The sequence below is a fragment of the Notolabrus celidotus genome, chromosome 19 (assembly GCF_009762535.1).
Source record: "Notolabrus celidotus isolate fNotCel1 chromosome 19, fNotCel1.pri, whole genome shotgun sequence".
Taxonomy (NCBI): domain Eukaryota; kingdom Metazoa; phylum Chordata; class Actinopteri; order Labriformes; family Labridae; genus Notolabrus; species Notolabrus celidotus.
Genome location: NC_048290.1, coordinates 10859916 through 10877780, shown reverse-complemented (window position 1 = coordinate 10877780; position 17865 = coordinate 10859916). Strand labels below are relative to the sequence as shown.

General features: G+C 41.9%; 1 protein-coding gene across 1 annotated transcript in view; it reads right to left on the bottom strand.

The window, feature by feature from the left end:
• The window catches only part of znf462 (zinc finger protein 462), a 56708-nt gene that overhangs the window by 20911 nt on the left and 17932 nt on the right, over positions 1 to 17865 (bottom strand). Inside the window, 4 exon segments of the mRNA XM_034710313.1 lie at positions 1891 to 2025; positions 3195 to 6235; positions 6238 to 8415; positions 8653 to 8906. Of these exon segments, the coding sequence (XP_034566204.1) occupies positions 1891 to 2025; positions 3195 to 6235; positions 6238 to 8415; positions 8653 to 8866 (5568 nt within the window). The 5' untranslated portion in view covers positions 8867 to 8906.

Below are 17865 nucleotides of genomic sequence, written 5' to 3'. Positions count from 1 at the left end.
AGGTAACTCATACCTTCATTGCTACATTTTTCTGACCCTCTTGTAGTTTTCAGATAAATATCTCTCTGCAGTATAACTCTAAGAATAAGAAAAAATTAAACTCCATCCTGAAAAGAATCAATCACATATATCTTCATACTGCACCACAAGCATAAATTCATAAAACATTATTAACCAATAAACATGGTGTGCTTTGCTACTGGGCTACACTAACATTACGAGGTGCTTCTGATAATAAATCAATACAAATGAGGACAACATAAAACTGCTCATACTAAAAGACAGAGATCTAAAACAGAACATCTACCAGCAGTAACAACAACCAACAATAAAAATAAAAAAACCCTCCATGTCTATCTTCTTCCTTCATCTGCTGGGTTGCAGGCTGGTTTCTGCAGTCATCACAAGTGGACAGATGATCACCATGACTTTTTTATTGCCCCGAGGAAGCTCATTTTTTTTCTGTGAAAGGACCTGACCCTGCACTTCATGCAGCCATAAATAAGATGTGGCATCCACTGGGCCAACCCTAACATCTAGTCTGCTCTGACTGCACTGTCAGCCTGTTCTTCCTCCAGCTGTAGCAGAAACCATCACAGCTCTGGAATTGAAACTGTATTCATGATAGTATAAAAAGCCACATTTGTTTTTACCCTCTGCAGATAACCAGGGTAGTGTCAGTTTCATGTGCTACATAGACTGACATTTTATCCCAATGTACTTAATATAACTGTAAAGTCAAAGTTGCAATATAAATACTTGGCTCTTACATTTCTAATGGTCTGCAATCTCAAAAATATATTTTAGGCAGACTGAGGGTCTGATGGAGGAACCAGGCCTTCGTCTGGGTGAGGCGTTGGGTCCTTAGGCCTGTTCCTCTCACTGGCAGCCTCAGTGGAATACTAATGTTTGAATGGTTACCCGTCGCTGCCCTAAAAGTTATGGCTCACCACTCTGTCCTCTGCTCCTCCCCCCTTTCACTGCAATGGGACGGGATTGCTTGCTGCCTCTGGGGGACAGACTGGCTGACAGACTGTCTACCCAGAAGCCTCCGTCACTTTTAAACTAAACTGGAAACAGAACCCAAGTCTAGTAAAAAAAAAGTTACTGCAGGGCTTTGAGAATGAGGCTATAATTGCAAGACATGGTCTGCCTTTCACAAATGTAATGTTGATTTCACTTAATCAATATGTTAGCTTAAACAAGAACAAAAGCGGAGTAGCTGATAGTTGTGCTATTTTAATAGATGAATATGAAAATCTTATTACATTTGTCATCTAACTCTTGGCAAAATAGTATGTTCAAGAACTATTTGAATGCCTTTATCAAACTAGTAAAAAAACAACCTCATTTTGAGAATAATTCTGTTTTTTATTTTGCCATAGAAAATAATAATCATTACCTATCACAATTACTATTTTGTACCTGAGGAACTATCTGTTTGTGTTGATATTTGCCCCCCTTGTGGAGAAAACAGTACCTCTTATCTCTTTGCAAATTTGTCCTGTACATGTGTGACTGATGTTTTTAATAAAACATTTTTATGTTGCTTTCTTATGACAGTTAAATGTACTAGTTAACGGTCTATGCTGTCGAATATGTAACAAGGGACTGTTTAATCAGCCTGCAGTTACAAGCAGCTACCCCCCTAGCAGATGTTTCAGACATTAAAAATTACCATATAGAAAGAATCAGTCTTTATGCTGATGATCTTGTGTTCTTTTATAGGTCAAATAGAGGCATCACTATTAAAATCAGCCTTTTTCATAACCAGCCCAAAACTCTTTACAGGAGCTTTAAGTATTGTTCACATAAAACTGTTGTAGACCTTATATCAAAAATTTTAAACTGAAATAAAATGAAAACAACTTCAAATCTAACTCCATTTACCTTGACATGTCCCTCCTTGACCTCTCCATACTGGACATGCTTCCTAAGGTGGTTGCAGATGGCTCGGAGGGTGGGGTGGACCTCTACGCAGAAGTGGCACCTGTATCCAATGGGAGCAGTGTTTACAGGGCTTTCCTGATCACAGAAAAAGAAAGACAGAAAAAACAACAGTTATTGACATTTTCTTTTCTTTTTGGTTTGGCATTAGAAATTAATAATGCTTATTTTAAATGATTTACAAGAACTTTTCAGGGCAGTAACAGTACACTTTTCCTATTCCTACTATTGTGTTAGCAACAGGGGTAGCCTGGGGTAAAAAACACTAGCTAGGTGTACGCCTGGGTGTAACCTTACATCCAACTTATACCTGCAAATGACGACTGACTTAAAGATATGCTGTTGGCAGCAGTTAGACTTCGGCCCTGTTTGTGTTACACCGAGTGTATGTTTTACACTTAGGACAGAGCAGTCATATGATTAGAAGTCAAGACTCTCTGCCTTATTAATGGTAATAAAAGAAAAGGTGACAGTCACAAAACAAAAGAAAAAACAGGCTGGTGGAGCATCTTGTTCACAGGATGACTGTCAGACAGAGCTAATTGAAAGGTTTAGTTTTGATATGCACTGTTTGATTTAATTTAAGAGCTATCAACAATAGCACGAGTTGAGCCGAAACATAGGGCTGTCCCCTGTCCTTCTGGTGCTGACTGCTCTCAAGTTTTAGAGAAAGGAAGTTGTCAGCTCTGAACTGTCAGTGCTGTCCAGTCCTGTAAAATGTTCTCAATGATTATGCTGCTTTATAATAATTATTTTAGATGTTGACCGTCCCAATTTCATTGTCAATAGCTTTTCTTTGTTTGTGTTGTTGTAGCTCAGTTTCACAGTGAGAATGTTTTTATGTTCCTTTTTGGTTTGTTATCACCCTCAGCTCATGTTTTGATAGGGGAAGAGAGTGTATAGAAGTGTGTTACTTGGCAACACTCACTGCTCAGCAAATTTTCACGTGGATGTTCACATGATAAGACCGGGCACAGGTACCACTGGTCTCAGTCAGGCTTGGTGCACTCAGTATAACTTTGAGTGAAAGAGTTGGTGACAGATAAGCCCGGCATAGGAGATAAGACTGACTTAGCTGGTGCACTTCATTACAAGAAACATAAGGCCTTAATGTGCTGTTTTTTTTAAATAAAAGGAGCCCAGGTACATGTGTATGTACTTTAAAGACTAATACCAAAAAGTACATTTTTAAAACAAATATGAAATCATGCCAGTTTAAGGTTTACAGATGACTAATCTTCACTCACCTTCTCCAGTTTGTTCTCAGGTAATTCAGTAGTTTTCTGTTTGCTGAGAAGCTGCCTTCTCCTCTCCATCCTCATGGCCCTCTTCTGAAATTCCTCATTGTGGTTCAACAGATGATTAGCCAAAACTGGGAGAGTTAAGAACTTCAGCTCACAGTGAGAACACTGGTACAACTCAGAGTCTTCATCCCCCAGACCTTCTGCTACCACAAAGTCCCTCTTCAAGTCATTGCTGTGGTGGTCATTGTAGTGCATAGAGAGCAGCTTGCCCGTGCTGAAGGACAACCGGAAGCATTTTAGACACTTGAAAGGTAGCCAATCATCCTCTAAGTCCGGCTCGGGTTCAAGTGGAACCTCCAGCACTTCTTTATCTTCCTCAGCCATCAGACTTACAGCAATCTTCTCGGGTTCTTTGGCATAAATAACGGTAAAGTAGCGGCCAAGCTTGCTAGCATGCTGCTTCTTGGGGAAGACACCTGGGTGGCGTTTAATGTAGTGTGATACAATGCTCTTCCTGCTGAAGGCCTGGAAGGCGCAAAGTGAACACTTTCGACTTTCTACAGCCAAGCGCAAGTCTTCACTCATTTCTGTATTCTCTGCTTCTGATGGCAGGGGTGCAATCACTTTGTTCGGCTTTTCGGTCAAAGTCTTTGAAGCTGCCAGACAATGGGTGTAATAAGCATCAATATCATGGCGCTTCTGGTAGTGTGCTGCCAGGCCTTTGCGTATGGGGTTGGTGTATGAACACAGGGCACATTTAAAGACATTGTTCTTACCCTCTGGCTGGGCACGCACATTGTTGTGCTTTATACGGTAGTGGCGAGCAATACCTTTCCTGGTGGAGCAGAAGTATTTGCAGAGCTGACACTTGAACACAGCATGTTTCTCTGTCTTATTGATGGGTAACTGGGAGAGGGCAAGGTCCAACTCACTGACCTCCTGGACTTTTGCTGAGCTTGATATATTACCAGTGCTGCATTCAGCTACCGGCTCTGTGTCTTTACTCAGGCAGAAATGTGTCAGAGAGGGAGTGAACATATCTGAGGCAGACTGATTGTGATATTTCTCATAATGGATTTTGAGTTTCTCCAGTGTCCCATGTGTGTATGGGCACATTTTACATCTGTATGCACCGTAACCCTGCCTCTGAGTTTTGCACTTGTCTTCCCCTTCATTTGGGTCAGAGATTTGTTCTATATCATCTGCAAAGTCTTCTGCAGTGACTTTCACTAAAGGGTGTCTTTTCTGATAGTGAGTGAGGACACCGTGGATTCGAGAGTTGACATACGGACAGTGACGACATTTATACACAGAACTGGGGTTGATATCTGCCTCCTGTGCAAAATCTGCAGCTTTTACTTTCATGCCTGGGTGCTTCTTCCCATAGTGGGTGAGGAGGCCATGGAGACTGTTGTACTCTGATAGACATACAGTGCACTGGTACGCATTGTTGGAGATGGAAAGACGTGGGTGAGGCGGGTGGGCATTGCTTTCTTGAGGTGGGGTGGCAATCACAAAAGCTCCATCATCTTCAGCAGAGTCACAATGGAAAGCCCCATGTTCTTTTGCAACCTGTGGGTGGATCTTATCAGCTGAACCATTTCCTTTGATGATATCTAAAAGCACAGATTCATCCCCTTTTATGACCCACGGGTGGACTGCCTGATAGTGGCTTGTAATGTCCCATATTGTACAGGCCTCAAAGGCACAGTCTCTGCATTTGTAATGCTTGGTTTCCATATTGCCCCCTTGTTGGGTGGTCTCTGGTCCCGCCCACAGCTTGCTCGCCATGTATGTGTAATCCACATTGTGCTCAGGATGGCGTCTTTGGTAATGGAGCAGCAGGCCTTGTGGTTCAGCATGGGAGTAAATGCACCACTCACAGTGGTAGCCAGCCTCTAAAATGCCATCTTGGTAAGCCCAGTGTAAAATGGTCATGGCTGTGGCTTTCACAGTGGGGTGCTCTTTCTTCAGGTGCTTCTTGAGGGCGTAGATGTAAGGGGATGTGTAAGAACAGTGTTTGCACTTAAGGGTACGCAGGGATGTTGCGTTTTCAGGGTCCGGAGGGGCTGGGATTGCAGCAGAAGAGACACCGCCTGACTGAACCATCTGTGCACGCTCACGCTGACTCCGGACGACAGCAGTGTGACGACGCACAAGGTCAGCGTTGGCCTTGGTTTCCCTGTGCTTCTTCTGGTAATGAATCAGCACTCCTTTAACAGTGCGGTTGCCATAATCACAATGCTGACAGAAGAACAGCTCATCCTCACCTTTCTCACCACTTCCTTGTTTGGGGCTTGAGTTGTTAGACCCATCATGACCGTTATTTTGGAACTGCTTCATAAACTGTTTGGGTGCAGCAATTTGCAATTCATCCATTAATTTCATCAAACCTGGGGTGGGGGCTCCATGTTTGATGTACTTTGCCGTCACCTTAACCTCTGGGTGTCTCTTTTGATAATGGACCAGCACACCAACAACAGATCTGTTGCTGTACACACAGTGCTTACAGTAGTACATTTCTTCATCTGTTCCATACAGTGGGGTGTTTGATTGTTTTGGAGGGGAAGCCATGCTGAGGTTATATGTCGAGTTTGCAACAGGCTGTTGATCCACTGAAATAACCTTCATGGTTTTCTGTATACGGAAATAAGATGCCTTCTGCTCTGGGTGCTTTTTCTGGTAGTGGACTAAAACGGAGTGCATGTTGGGGCTGGCAAACGAACAAACATCACAGTCATAGACTACAACATTACCACTCATTGATTCTTTGAGAGAGTCTGCCTCAGCGCTAACTTCAGGGGTCTTGGCGGCTGTTTTAAGCACTGGGCTGGACGAGGATCTAGAGGTTGATGAAGATGAGTTGAAACTCTTGGGGCCAGAGTTTAATATTTCCCTCAGAGTTTGTGATTCACCAGATTTTTGGGACTGCTCCACCACGTAGCTGGAGAAGATCATAGCGTTGTTGATCTTCACTGTAGGATGCATTCTTTGGTAATGAGGCATCAGGCTCCGGACATTGGGGCTCGTATATGAACAAAACGGCACATGTATACCAGATTTGGTTGGTTGAAGTTCAGCACATTGCTCGCTTCAGGGTGGTGATCCATGTAGTGTTGGTGTAGATCATTGTAGTTGGTGTATTCGATGTAGCACTCCAAGCAGCGAAAGACTGCGCTCTGGTCCTCTGGGTCGAGGATGTACTTAAAGCTGAACTTAATATAAGGGTGCATCCTCTGGTAATGGGTGCTGACGCTACGAGCTGACTTGTTGTGGTAGTCACAGTGTTTGCAGTAGAAACGAGTAGTTCCTTGTTCCTCCGAATAATCAGCACTCTCTTGGATGGTACTATCACTTGGATCAACTGAGATGTTTTCACTATCATCTGAGAGAGTCAGTGATATAGGGATGCTTCTGGGTTTTGACTTAGGGTTGCTTTTTCTTTTCCCTATTCTGCCTCCATCGTTAGATAGTATTGAGTCTCTTGCGTTAAGCGTAGTGAAAGTGAAGACAGGGTTCTTGCTGTCGCTGTTTCCACTGTCTCGATCAGCACTGGCGTGGTTCTCTCCTGCATCTTCATCTTCCATTTCGTCCAGGTTTATGATCATATCTTGTTGGCTTTGGCTTATCTTACTTTGAAGGTTACTGGCGATTTCGTCAATTCTTGTACGTTTCTTAACTGAGGACAAATCCAGAGGCAGGTCATTGATGGATTTTCTGGCTCTTTTCCCGGTAGCTAAGGGCTTTTTGGTGGCAAGGCCCAAAATGGGGGTCTGGGTTTTTTGGAGGAAGATTGGAGAAGCGTCCACCTCAGAGTCCGGCTGGTCAGTAATCTGGTTTTCAAAGACAGTGGAGTCAAGGTCATCACAGTAGGAATGTTTATGCTGCTGGTGAACCCTCAGACCTTTCAGGGTGGTGGTGGAGAAGCTGCAGAGTGAGCAGCGATGAGGGTTCTGCTGGTCGTTTGGTGTGCTGGTTGTCTTTTTCCCATTGACTTTGGAGGTCACGTTACCCCCATTGACTGGCTCTACAGCATTGTCATTCTGAGGTTCTGGGCTATCCCTTGTTAGGTCCATGGTTTCTACGTCTGAGGAACTGTGGCTCTGTTTGTGCGTGCCTAGTTTAAGAGGGCTGGTGCAAATAAACGGGCATTCATCACATTTATAAACTGTAGTTTTACCCGAAAGGTGAATGTTTTCTATGTGGCGGGATATGCTCCGCCTGTGTATGGTAAGAAAGGAGCAGAACGGGCACTGAAATCGGTTCATGTACTTTCTAAACGGTATTCCTTTCGTCTCCAGTAATTTATTATCCTCATCAGTTAAAAGCTGCTTTGCATCTGCTGACAGGGTCCCAGTATAGCTGGCATCATCATCATTATCCCCCAGCTCTTCATCGTCATCGTCCTCCAAACTGCTCCTGGAGTCTTCATCGTTGAGTAAGTTGGAGTCCATTTCTGTGGCACTGTTTGGAACATCAGATGAAGCAAACCTCTTGGACAAGATGGAGGAACCTGTGCTGTTGGGAGTTACAGCACTAATCTGTGCAAACTGAAAAGATGAGATTTCTGGGGCTGACTCTTCCGAAGTGGATGTTTTTTCTACTGGATCATCCTTTTTGCCAACATCAGCAATGCTTACTTTTGACGGATTCGGGCTTAGGGAGGCAGAAGGAGAATCTGATTTGGCCAAGCTTGCACTCACCTCCCCTTCCAACTCTGCAATGCTGGAAACTATTTTGACCTTGTCACTGTGTTCTTTAACCACGTGAGAAGTCCAGCTGTCCTTCTGGTCAGTTTGATAGTCACACCATTCACAAGCAAATGTCCCCTTGATAAGTCCACAGGCTGGATCAGATTCCTCTCCAGTCTCAGTGTATTCAGAAGAACCCCCTCCGCTTTCTAAGGGGACTTTGCTGTGATACATTAGTTGATGTTTCAGTATTCGTGCCTTACGTGGAGACTTGTATGTGCAATACTGGCAGGAATACACTTTTGAATTGTCCTTGTGCATTATAACTGTGTAGCTGGGCTGCTTGGCTGTTTGCAAGGAGATACTTGCATCTGAGTCTTCCTCGACAACATTATGCACTTTTTTGGTGTGGTTCCTTAAGAATGATTGTGATCTGAAGTAACGGACACAAAACTTGCACTGGTAAAATGGCAGATGAGTTTCAGCTGTCGGCTTTTGTGATGTTTGGTTGGAATTGTCAGTAGAGGTGGGGCCTAAAAAAGGAGAAAAATATGTAAGATATCAGCTCAAAATGGGAAATAAGCAACACTCCTACCTCTATTATGGTGACTTTATAGTCTTAATGTCAATAAAAACAATAATAAATCAATTAATTTGCATGCCCCTCTATGAAATCTACAATCATCTAATGATGAGTTCTTCAAACAGATAAGTGTTTCTCAACCAAAAAAAAATTAACTGTAACATCTGATTTTATGTGCTGAGCATACTCATTCCAGCTTTTGGGGCCGTATAATCCTTGTCATCCTTATCCTCACATCCCTCCTCCTCTCTCTCCTCTTCTTCATCCTCGTCTTTCAGAGAGGCAGCCTCATCGGCATCTGCTGGCTGCAGGAAAATAGTGTGTACTTCCTGAATGTGGGTCTTCAAGTCGTCATATGACTCGGCACGGAAGTCACAGCCATCACACTGTAGTACCTCCATCACTAGAAAGAGGGAGCACTCCCTGGAAAATCAGGGAAACCTGCAGAATAACAGATGGAAAAAAAACGACATCAGAACATGCAGCATTTACTTACACAGTAGAATAAGTGTCACAGGGAAGTCCTTTCATGAGAAACATGCTAAAATATCCATCGGTCATGGGCTTTCAGTGCATGTTAGAGAAGCACACACTATACCATGGACACTCTTCACACAGATCTGTTCTAAAGCTTAATACTGAGGTCATTTCAGGACTTCTGGACAAGTGTTATCCTTTGTAATGCTCCAGTATTCTTAGTAGTGAACACGCTCAGCCGTAAAAATGAGCTTGGTGATGATCTCATATGATCACCAACAGCAATTCCTGCTGTGATCACAGAATAATCAAGCTCAAGATGGATGAATCATCTGTTTTCGCATAACAAGTAAGACAATGACCAGAACAAATTTAAAAGCTTCTAAATGTTCTCTGAGAGCAGTGCCTCATTTGCCGGCTTTTTAGAGGGCGTCCAATCTGCATTTGCAATACCTTGCAGCAAAATGAGGAACCTTATTGTGAGTGTGGCACAGGAGGGAAAATGTTTTGGGATTGTTACTGCGTCTATAATTGGAATTACAGTTAATTAAGACCCATCATACTGTGTATTTTGTTCCTTTATGGTTTGAATTTTAGTGTTTTGGAAAATTGTGTTGCCTCATAGCAGAAGATGCCTGGTTAGAATTTGGCTGGGGATTTTCTGTGTGGAGTTTAGATGTTCCTGTATATGTGTGGGTTCCCTCCATAGTCGAAGATGTGCTTGTTAGGTTAAATTGTTACTCAATTGTCTCAAGGTGTGAGTGTGTCTGGTTTTGTGTCTCTATATGTCAGCTCTTTGGTAGATTGACAAACTGTAAAGGGTGTACCAGCAGACTCTATGGAACATGTACGCAGTCCAAGTGATGTCATCCATCGGTTTTTAGAGTTTTGAAGCTTAGCAATCGCGATATTGGAAATGCTGACTCAACCACACAGCCACACAGGGGCAGATGTTGGGATAGCCAGGGGTGGACATGGCCCCCCTTTATATCTGGATGGCCATCCCAAAATTATAGACAATGATTGGTTTATTACCTGGTCAGAGGTGGGACTTAAGTTGAAACACAGCCATTTGGGCTTCGTTAAAAGGGGACTCCTTGGCTTATGAAGCTAGCCTTAAGTGGACAGCTTTTTGCACTTCCACATTGACTTTGCTTTTCAACACCAAAGGTTGCTGCTTGGATGTGCACCAAACGACAGCTGTGAATCAATTCAGCCCACAGTGACCTCAGTTGGGATGAGCAGAACAGATAATATGGATGGAGTTTGGATGATAAATGAGAATTTTAGGATGGTAAATTGAAATCCTTAAAAATAAAAAAATATTCAAATCAAAAAGTATTAAGAAACCTTATCGATAAAACAAATTTGATTCTTGAATCTCACCCAGAAACAATTGCGTCAAATTTGACACATAGAGATTAGTAGCTGCAAAAGGCTGCTTTCTCTTGCACACAGTAAAGATTTTCAGGCTCATTGTGAGGACCAAACCACATGGATAGAGACTCACAAATTCATATCAAAATGAGAACATCTTCAATCACTAAAATACCCGGGGCTGTCCTCCAGCCTCACAAAACATGACAAATAGGAGATTTCAGCAGATGCCTGATGTTACTCAGAATACTAAGAAGGTCCCATTTTTTTGAGCAAAACATCATTCCAAGAACAATGGAGTGACCGAGGAGGGATTATGGGCTGATTTGTCCCATTTTTATTACCTTGGGATAAGCAACAGCTGGAGAGCAGCTCCACAGCTCAGTATTTAGAGCAGACTATTCCATCAGATTGTATCAACTGCTCTGAAATAAGATTGAATGAATCAACTGAGAGATGAAGGCTTTATGTCTCTGGGCTTCTCTGCAGCTTTGGGTTGGCCTGAGAAATGGATGTTGATGATGTTGCCATCGTTTCACAGCTCTTTCATCATGGCTTTCCAATCAATCGTCATTTTTGTCTTGAACCCATATAATATCGCAGACAGGATTTGTAGCACACTAGTTTTTGAGATAGGTGGTTAAAGGGCACAGGTATCACCTTGGCTCTTGAGTCAAAGCCCATTCAATACAATTCTGTCACACTTTTTCTGAAGCTCAATAGCTAAATACTCAAAGTTAAGTGTGTAGAAAGTTTACAATTTATCTGGTGAATCCTACAATGTAAGCTGATTCAGGCTGGAGTTTGAACTCAGTGGGTATGCATCCGGTTTGAAAAGTTAAAGAGAGCCAAAGTTATAAAACTGCATGTTAAGTATAAACAAACTGCATCAACCAAAACTATTTAGTTTAAAGGAAGGTAAAGGAACAGGCACTTAACAGGGACTGAATCAACACCGTGACCTAGTCTCTACAAGACTGCACATGTGAGTTTACAAAGCTGAGATTTATAACAGGGCTCCCATTCATATCCAAACTGCTCAGATCCAAAGCTAACACACACAGACACAGCCAACTTGTGGGGACTGCAATAGGGATGTTCCAGTGACTAATTTACTGGTCATTCTAAAGCGAAATTAAAATTCTGACTTTCCAACAAGTCTGATGACAAGACAACGCAATGTATGTAACAGGGCTAAACACAGGGTCATTGAATCTGTGGGTAAACAATGTCAAATTGGTTTGCTGAGAGGGCCTAAAGTTAGCAGAGCTAGCACCACTAGCCTACGATCCTACTTGCAAGTCCCCGTACTTGGGCTGGTTACGCATTGCTCCAGTCAAGGTTTTAATGCCATTTCAAGCCGACACCGCCTACTATCTTTTTGTAGATCAAAATACTATCAAAGCTCACCACATTTTGACATAACATCTGTCATCAGTGCTTGTTTACATCCAGGTAGTAGAGCATTATAGCATTATTATAAGGGCTGTTGATTGCAGTTTCACCCTGTTGTGCATATACTGGTCTTATCCATATGTCAGCATCACTACAACACAGAAAAACTTAAAGTTTAAAAGCAGTTTCATGAACACTATGGACACCCTCCAAATCTGAATATATTTGAATCTGCATACAACCAGGACTTCTGACAGCGTTTCAAGAGGTATCAAAGCTCTTCTGAATGCACAAAATGGCGTTCTTCCTCAAAAGCTCCTTCACATAATTCCAGGTGTTTCTTTCATTTTGTCCACCCCTTCATATCAATGCCAGATGGAGGAAAAAATAACTTGAAACACAAGGCTAAGGAGCAAATAAAGTTTTCACATGGACAGTTGTGCACACAAATCTACTTCCTCACTTGCACACACACATTGTATGTGTTTGTGTATTTTATGTGCAACTCCTGGAAATGACAGAGACAGAAGCTGCAACATGCAACAACTCTCTTTTGTTCCTTTTGTTGTACCATGTTCCTTTGTGTACTGACAAAATTATTAAACCTTCAGAATTTTTAAATGTCTCTTAACAATTTTTGCTTTTACTGTAAAACTTGACAATACGGAATAACTTGGGAGAGAAAAGAGGGGCAACAATGGCTGACTTCATGCCCCTGAGGAGGGATGTTCACTAGCTGTGAAGCAGATAAAAATGAACACTGATGCCTCTTTATGATCTACAAGAACAACAAAAAATTCTTATAGGAGCTTTAAACTCACAATACTGCAATTACTTTAGACACATCACGGTCCACTATGACCTCCAATGAGATAAACTGTCATTTTAAGGTAAGTAAATGTAACACAATGGACATTTTCTAAAAAAAACACAGCTTTTATTCTCCACTGCAACTCTCCTTTTTGATAGCTGTTTCAATAGATATCAACCTGTCACAGTCAATTGGGCACACACTGATATTCAGATATACATTAACTTAATTTATACACAAACTCTTTGGTACAAAAAAGGTTCTGCAGTACATGCCTTGGCTTCATTGTTGACAATGCTGTAACAGCTTCCAAGTAACATTTTTACTTAACAGTTCAGAGGAAGACAATATGATAACAATCTGCATTATACATTCTGTAAAGGCTTCCAAGATCTACAGAATACATAATCATGAATCTTCACCTACTACATTTCTGTCTTCCTAACCCTTAGGTGTGAATATAATTAAGGTTCTGAATATTAGGTAATTATGGGTTGTCATACCAGCTTAAAAAGATCTGTGTTGTGCATTTCTAATAACAAGTATTCACGTGTGTGTATTCCATTAAGCTCTGACCAAAATATTCTGCATGTGCTCAAAGAAGATTAGTGGTTGGCACAGAAAGCATGCCCCTTAGTGGATCAATCCAGATCATAATGAAAAAAAAAATCACAAAATCACAATTTATTGTGATCTGTGACAAGAATCCAACTAAATCCAATCTTGAAAAAATATCATCTCATTGTATTCATATGCTAAAATACCAGAGAATGTGGAATAGACATCAAAATCTTCAATAATGCTCATAGATGTAGAAACCCATAAGCCCATAATAATTATCCATTTGCATCCCATTGTGCTAACATATTTTACACATGGTACTTTAATTTCTCACACAGTGGGAAATTATCCTCATTTAGTCAAATTCACACAACAGCAGCCTCATCAAGCTTCTTGTAGAGCAGGATTGGCATAAATACAGCACTGCTATGTGTTCTTCCATTGAGCTTGTTAAAGGTATAGTTTGTTTTTTGAAGTGGGGTTGTATGAGGTACTTGTCAACAGTATGCGTATTACCCACAGAGGATGCCAGTCAGCTTTGCTTCTTTGTTAAGAAGCAGGGTGGAGGACCAATGAAACTCCGGTTCAGATTACGTTCTCTTGTGATCACAGTACATGGCATGCTATTGTTGCTTTTAGATCACTTATTCTTTTAGTTTGGTTGTATTTTCTTCTTCAAAAGCCTGTACCCCAAAACAGCTGATCAAAGTGCTGCAGGCGGAGGAACCTGTATGTGTTGCTGGAAATGTCTACATAGTCTGTACACCCAACTTTAATGTTTGACTCAGGCTCTTTTAAAATTGGCTAAATTGGCCATGTCAGTAGCAGCTGATAGCAAATCCCGGCTGGTTTCTCCACATAGAGGCTGAGCTGACTGGCACCCCCTGTGGCTAACACAGTTAGTATTGACAGGTACCTCATTCAACCCCATGGACATCAGACAACAAGCCTTATGCTCAAAAGAACACCAATCTACTTAAACAGGTCAATAACCAGGTCCATAAAGTTAGCTATTTTTTAACTTATATGATGTGTATGCTGAGATAGTCATTGCAAACTTATGGTGGAGCTACACTGCTTATATTCAATTAAATTCAAGTTTACAGCACCATCATCATTTCATCTCCCATCAGTAACAATGAAATACACTATCAAAGGGTCCAACTGAAAAAAAAGAGAGACTGCCTCTTGTGATACACAGACAGCTTTCATTCAAATACAGACATTGTGAAATATAACCTTAGTACTACTATCAAATTAAGTCTGCTGATACTAAAACCAAGATATTTCAAGTGGGATCCAGCCAGAGACAGTTGGGAATCCCGCCCTGCTTCCCACACCCAACCCACCAGCCGAGAGAAGCTCAAAGTGAGCCGGCCAAGCTGCCAGTATGTCCCTGAGCAACCAGGGGATCCATTGTTGTTCAGGGTCAGGTTACAGCCTCACCACGGGGCCCCACCCCGCTCTCTTGGCAGTTCACTGCTGTTTTGAACAAAGTTGCCTCCTAATGCCAGGTTCCTTGACATGGATATCAAGAGAATCCTTTTGGAGAGGAATACTGGGAGGAAGAAAGAGGAAAAACGCCTCAGACACATGCACCATCTGCCTTCAAAATGTCTGTGTCTTTTCAGCCAGTCAGTCCCTGCGACACACCAAGTTAATGGGTGAGATTGTGTCGCTGCTTTCATCTAGTCAGCCGGGGCTCTAGCAGGCAGCGACTGAGCTGCTCAGATCCTCCTCTGAGCCGAGCTTCAAGGGCAGCCATTTTAGTAGCTGACTTAGGTGTTCAGCCAGCGCACAACATGGACCCACAGATCTGATCCTCTTCCTCAAAGGCAGGCGGCCTGACACTGGAGAGCTGCTGACAGAAATCTATCCGCCAGATGTACCCAAGCCCTCTGCCCACACAGCTCAGCAGAAAACATCTCACACTCTTGCTTTGCTTGCTCCTTTCATTTCTCGGGACATTATCTCTCACATCATGAGAGATTTTCAGTGAAATGCTTGAATCTTCCTTCCAAAGAAAGACAAGAGTAGGTCAGAGAAAGTGGCGAAGAGAAATACCGCATTTTGGTGGAGCTGCCAACAACGTTCCACAAGGGGGTCTAAAAATGTGAGGCATGTCTGAACTTCTTTATCTCAGAAACCCTGAGGAGGAGACGAGAGAGGGAGCAGAAGGAGAGAGCCGGCCTTGAAGGGGAAGGGTGGGAGGAGCAGGGAGCATGACAGAGCCACCTGGAAGACCAACAGAGGACAAAGCCATCAGACTGGGCTCCCCAGATTCCAAAGTCTACTGACATTTGTTAATCACCAACCGGTCTCTCTGCATGGGCGAGCTGTGCCAGCAGTCACACCCTCTACTCAAACGGTCTGACAGCAGCTGCTCTGTCTGAAAGAGGGCCTTTGAGTAAGCCAGCATTAAGCTGATTAGGAGTACAGAGGTTTTGTCCTTAACTGTTGGTTAGAGCTATCATCTCGGCCTGTCTGGGAGAGAAAAATCCACTGATGTGTTATATTATTATCATACAGCAAGCATCCTGGCCGCAGATAATTCATCTAGCAAACAAGACGGGACGTGCATCTTGTCAACTTGCACAGCCGCAATAATGAATGACCCATTGATTGTGAATGACAGCCTACTTTTGGAAGGAAAAATTCATTAGCAATACCAGCAGATAGTCAGAGTCATGGGGATTGATTTCTACAGAGACGAGATGACAACATCAGGGACCAATCGATTCTTTTTCCTTTTAGTTTTAGCGAGACAGAAGCCTGAAGATAATTGTATAATACTTCAAATTCTGATCAGCCTCATCCACAGGCTTTCCCAGCCAGGTTTACTCAGAAGAGAAAGATCTCATTGTGTCTGCAGAAGAGAAAAACGTTGCATCACAGCACCAGTGAGAATTTGGCCTCTCAAAACAGCAGAGAGCTGAAGATCAAGATGGCTACTCCCATCCTCTGATGTCATCGGCCCTGGAGAGCTCAACACAACAGATCTGATGGTGTGCTTGAAAACACACAAAAAAACACTGCATTATAGAATGAAACCCAATGGACACAAACTATAGCCTCACGATGACCAAAGAGTGGAGTCTTCTTAAAAAAATCAACATAGCAGCTGAGCAGGACACTGGTTGCAAGGTTTTTTCTGGTTTTCTATTTCTATATGGTTTAACATCCACCTTATCTATGTCACCATCTCAGAAAGGTATTACAGCATCAGAATTGTTTGTCCTGTAAGGCAGAACATTCTTAGTACATCAGAGCAGCTCAAACTACAGCTGAGTAAAAATCTGAATACTTAGGTAGCATGATCTTTATAAAAAATACTCCAAGGAGGAAAGGGCCTTTCCAGTCAGGACCCACACTCTCTACTCTCCACAATCTGCCTGTGGGAATCAAACTGCCAAGTTCCTTATCTTCTTTCAAATCTCTCTTTTTTTTTATTAAAGTGTTTCAAATCTCTTTTAAAATCTCTCTTATTATTAGTGTGCTTCTGTGCTGAGTGTGAGTTTTGACTGAGTTTTAACATTTGAATTTCAGGACTAATTGAATTTAACTTACTCTTATTGATTGTTTTGGCAATTTTATTAAGGTCCTATTATATAATTTTATAAAAAGTGCTATATAAATAACCTTTATCATTATTAATGTTATAAATCAAAAGCAGTAGTTGAAACTTCTTATCACATACATTTACCAAAACAGTCATCCTCTATCTATCAGCCCTAAGGATGTACTCGTATAGTAAATTACATGATTAAACCTTGTCCCCTCACTTGAAAGCACCAGAATTAGTCATTTAAAAAACAAGCTCATCAATATTATCGAGGGCCTGTTATTGAAGCTGGTTAATGTTATAATGCTACTACCTGGATGTAATCAAGCACAGATTACAGATGGCATCTCATAGTGTTGGGCAGTTTGGCAGCATTTTGATCTAGAGCAGGGGTTCCCAAAGTGTGGGTTGGGACCCCCTGGGGGGTCGCGAGACACAAATGGGGGGTCGTGAGATGTCTTCTAATGGTAACCCCTGATCTAGAGCAGGGGGTCCCAAACTTTTCAGCCCATGACCCCCCAAAATGTAGGTGCCAAAGACTCACGAACCCCCACTGTCCCTCAAAGTGATTTCATGTGGCTTAATTTAGCTGGTCTGCAGAAAATTAGCCGACCTATATGAGCATGTGGCTGTGTTTCCTGTGCCATTATGAATTAACCTACTGCTACTGATGCTTTTGATAACTAACTGTTCACTAACCCTAAACTTAGGAGTCATCTGGCAAAAAGGACGGCAGAAAACTCATTACATTTTCTATTTCCAAGGTTTTATTTCAAGGTTAGCTACTATTTTGGTAGACATTTTTCCTATAAATGGATACATTTTACTATTTTTAGACAACTTTTGTAATTCACCTTTTTTATTGCGTTTTTTCAGTATTTCTTTGTTCACCACCAGTTAACAAAAAGTAACACAAAGTCAACAAAGAGAAGAAAAAATAAATGAATACAAAAAAAATACAAAATATAGTAATAATTAACAGTACAAACAAAAAGGAAGATACACACGAGAAAACAAGGAAAATAAACTAAATTAAATAATAACAATAAAAATATTCTTAGATAACTTAAAAAAAACATTCTGAAAGACATCTCATAACCCCCCATTTGTGTCTAGCGACCTCCCGGGGGGTCCCCACCCAATCTTTGGTAACCCCTGATCTAGAGGATGGAGATCAAGTTGTATGTAGGCTGCGTTTGGTTAAGCTGGCATCAACC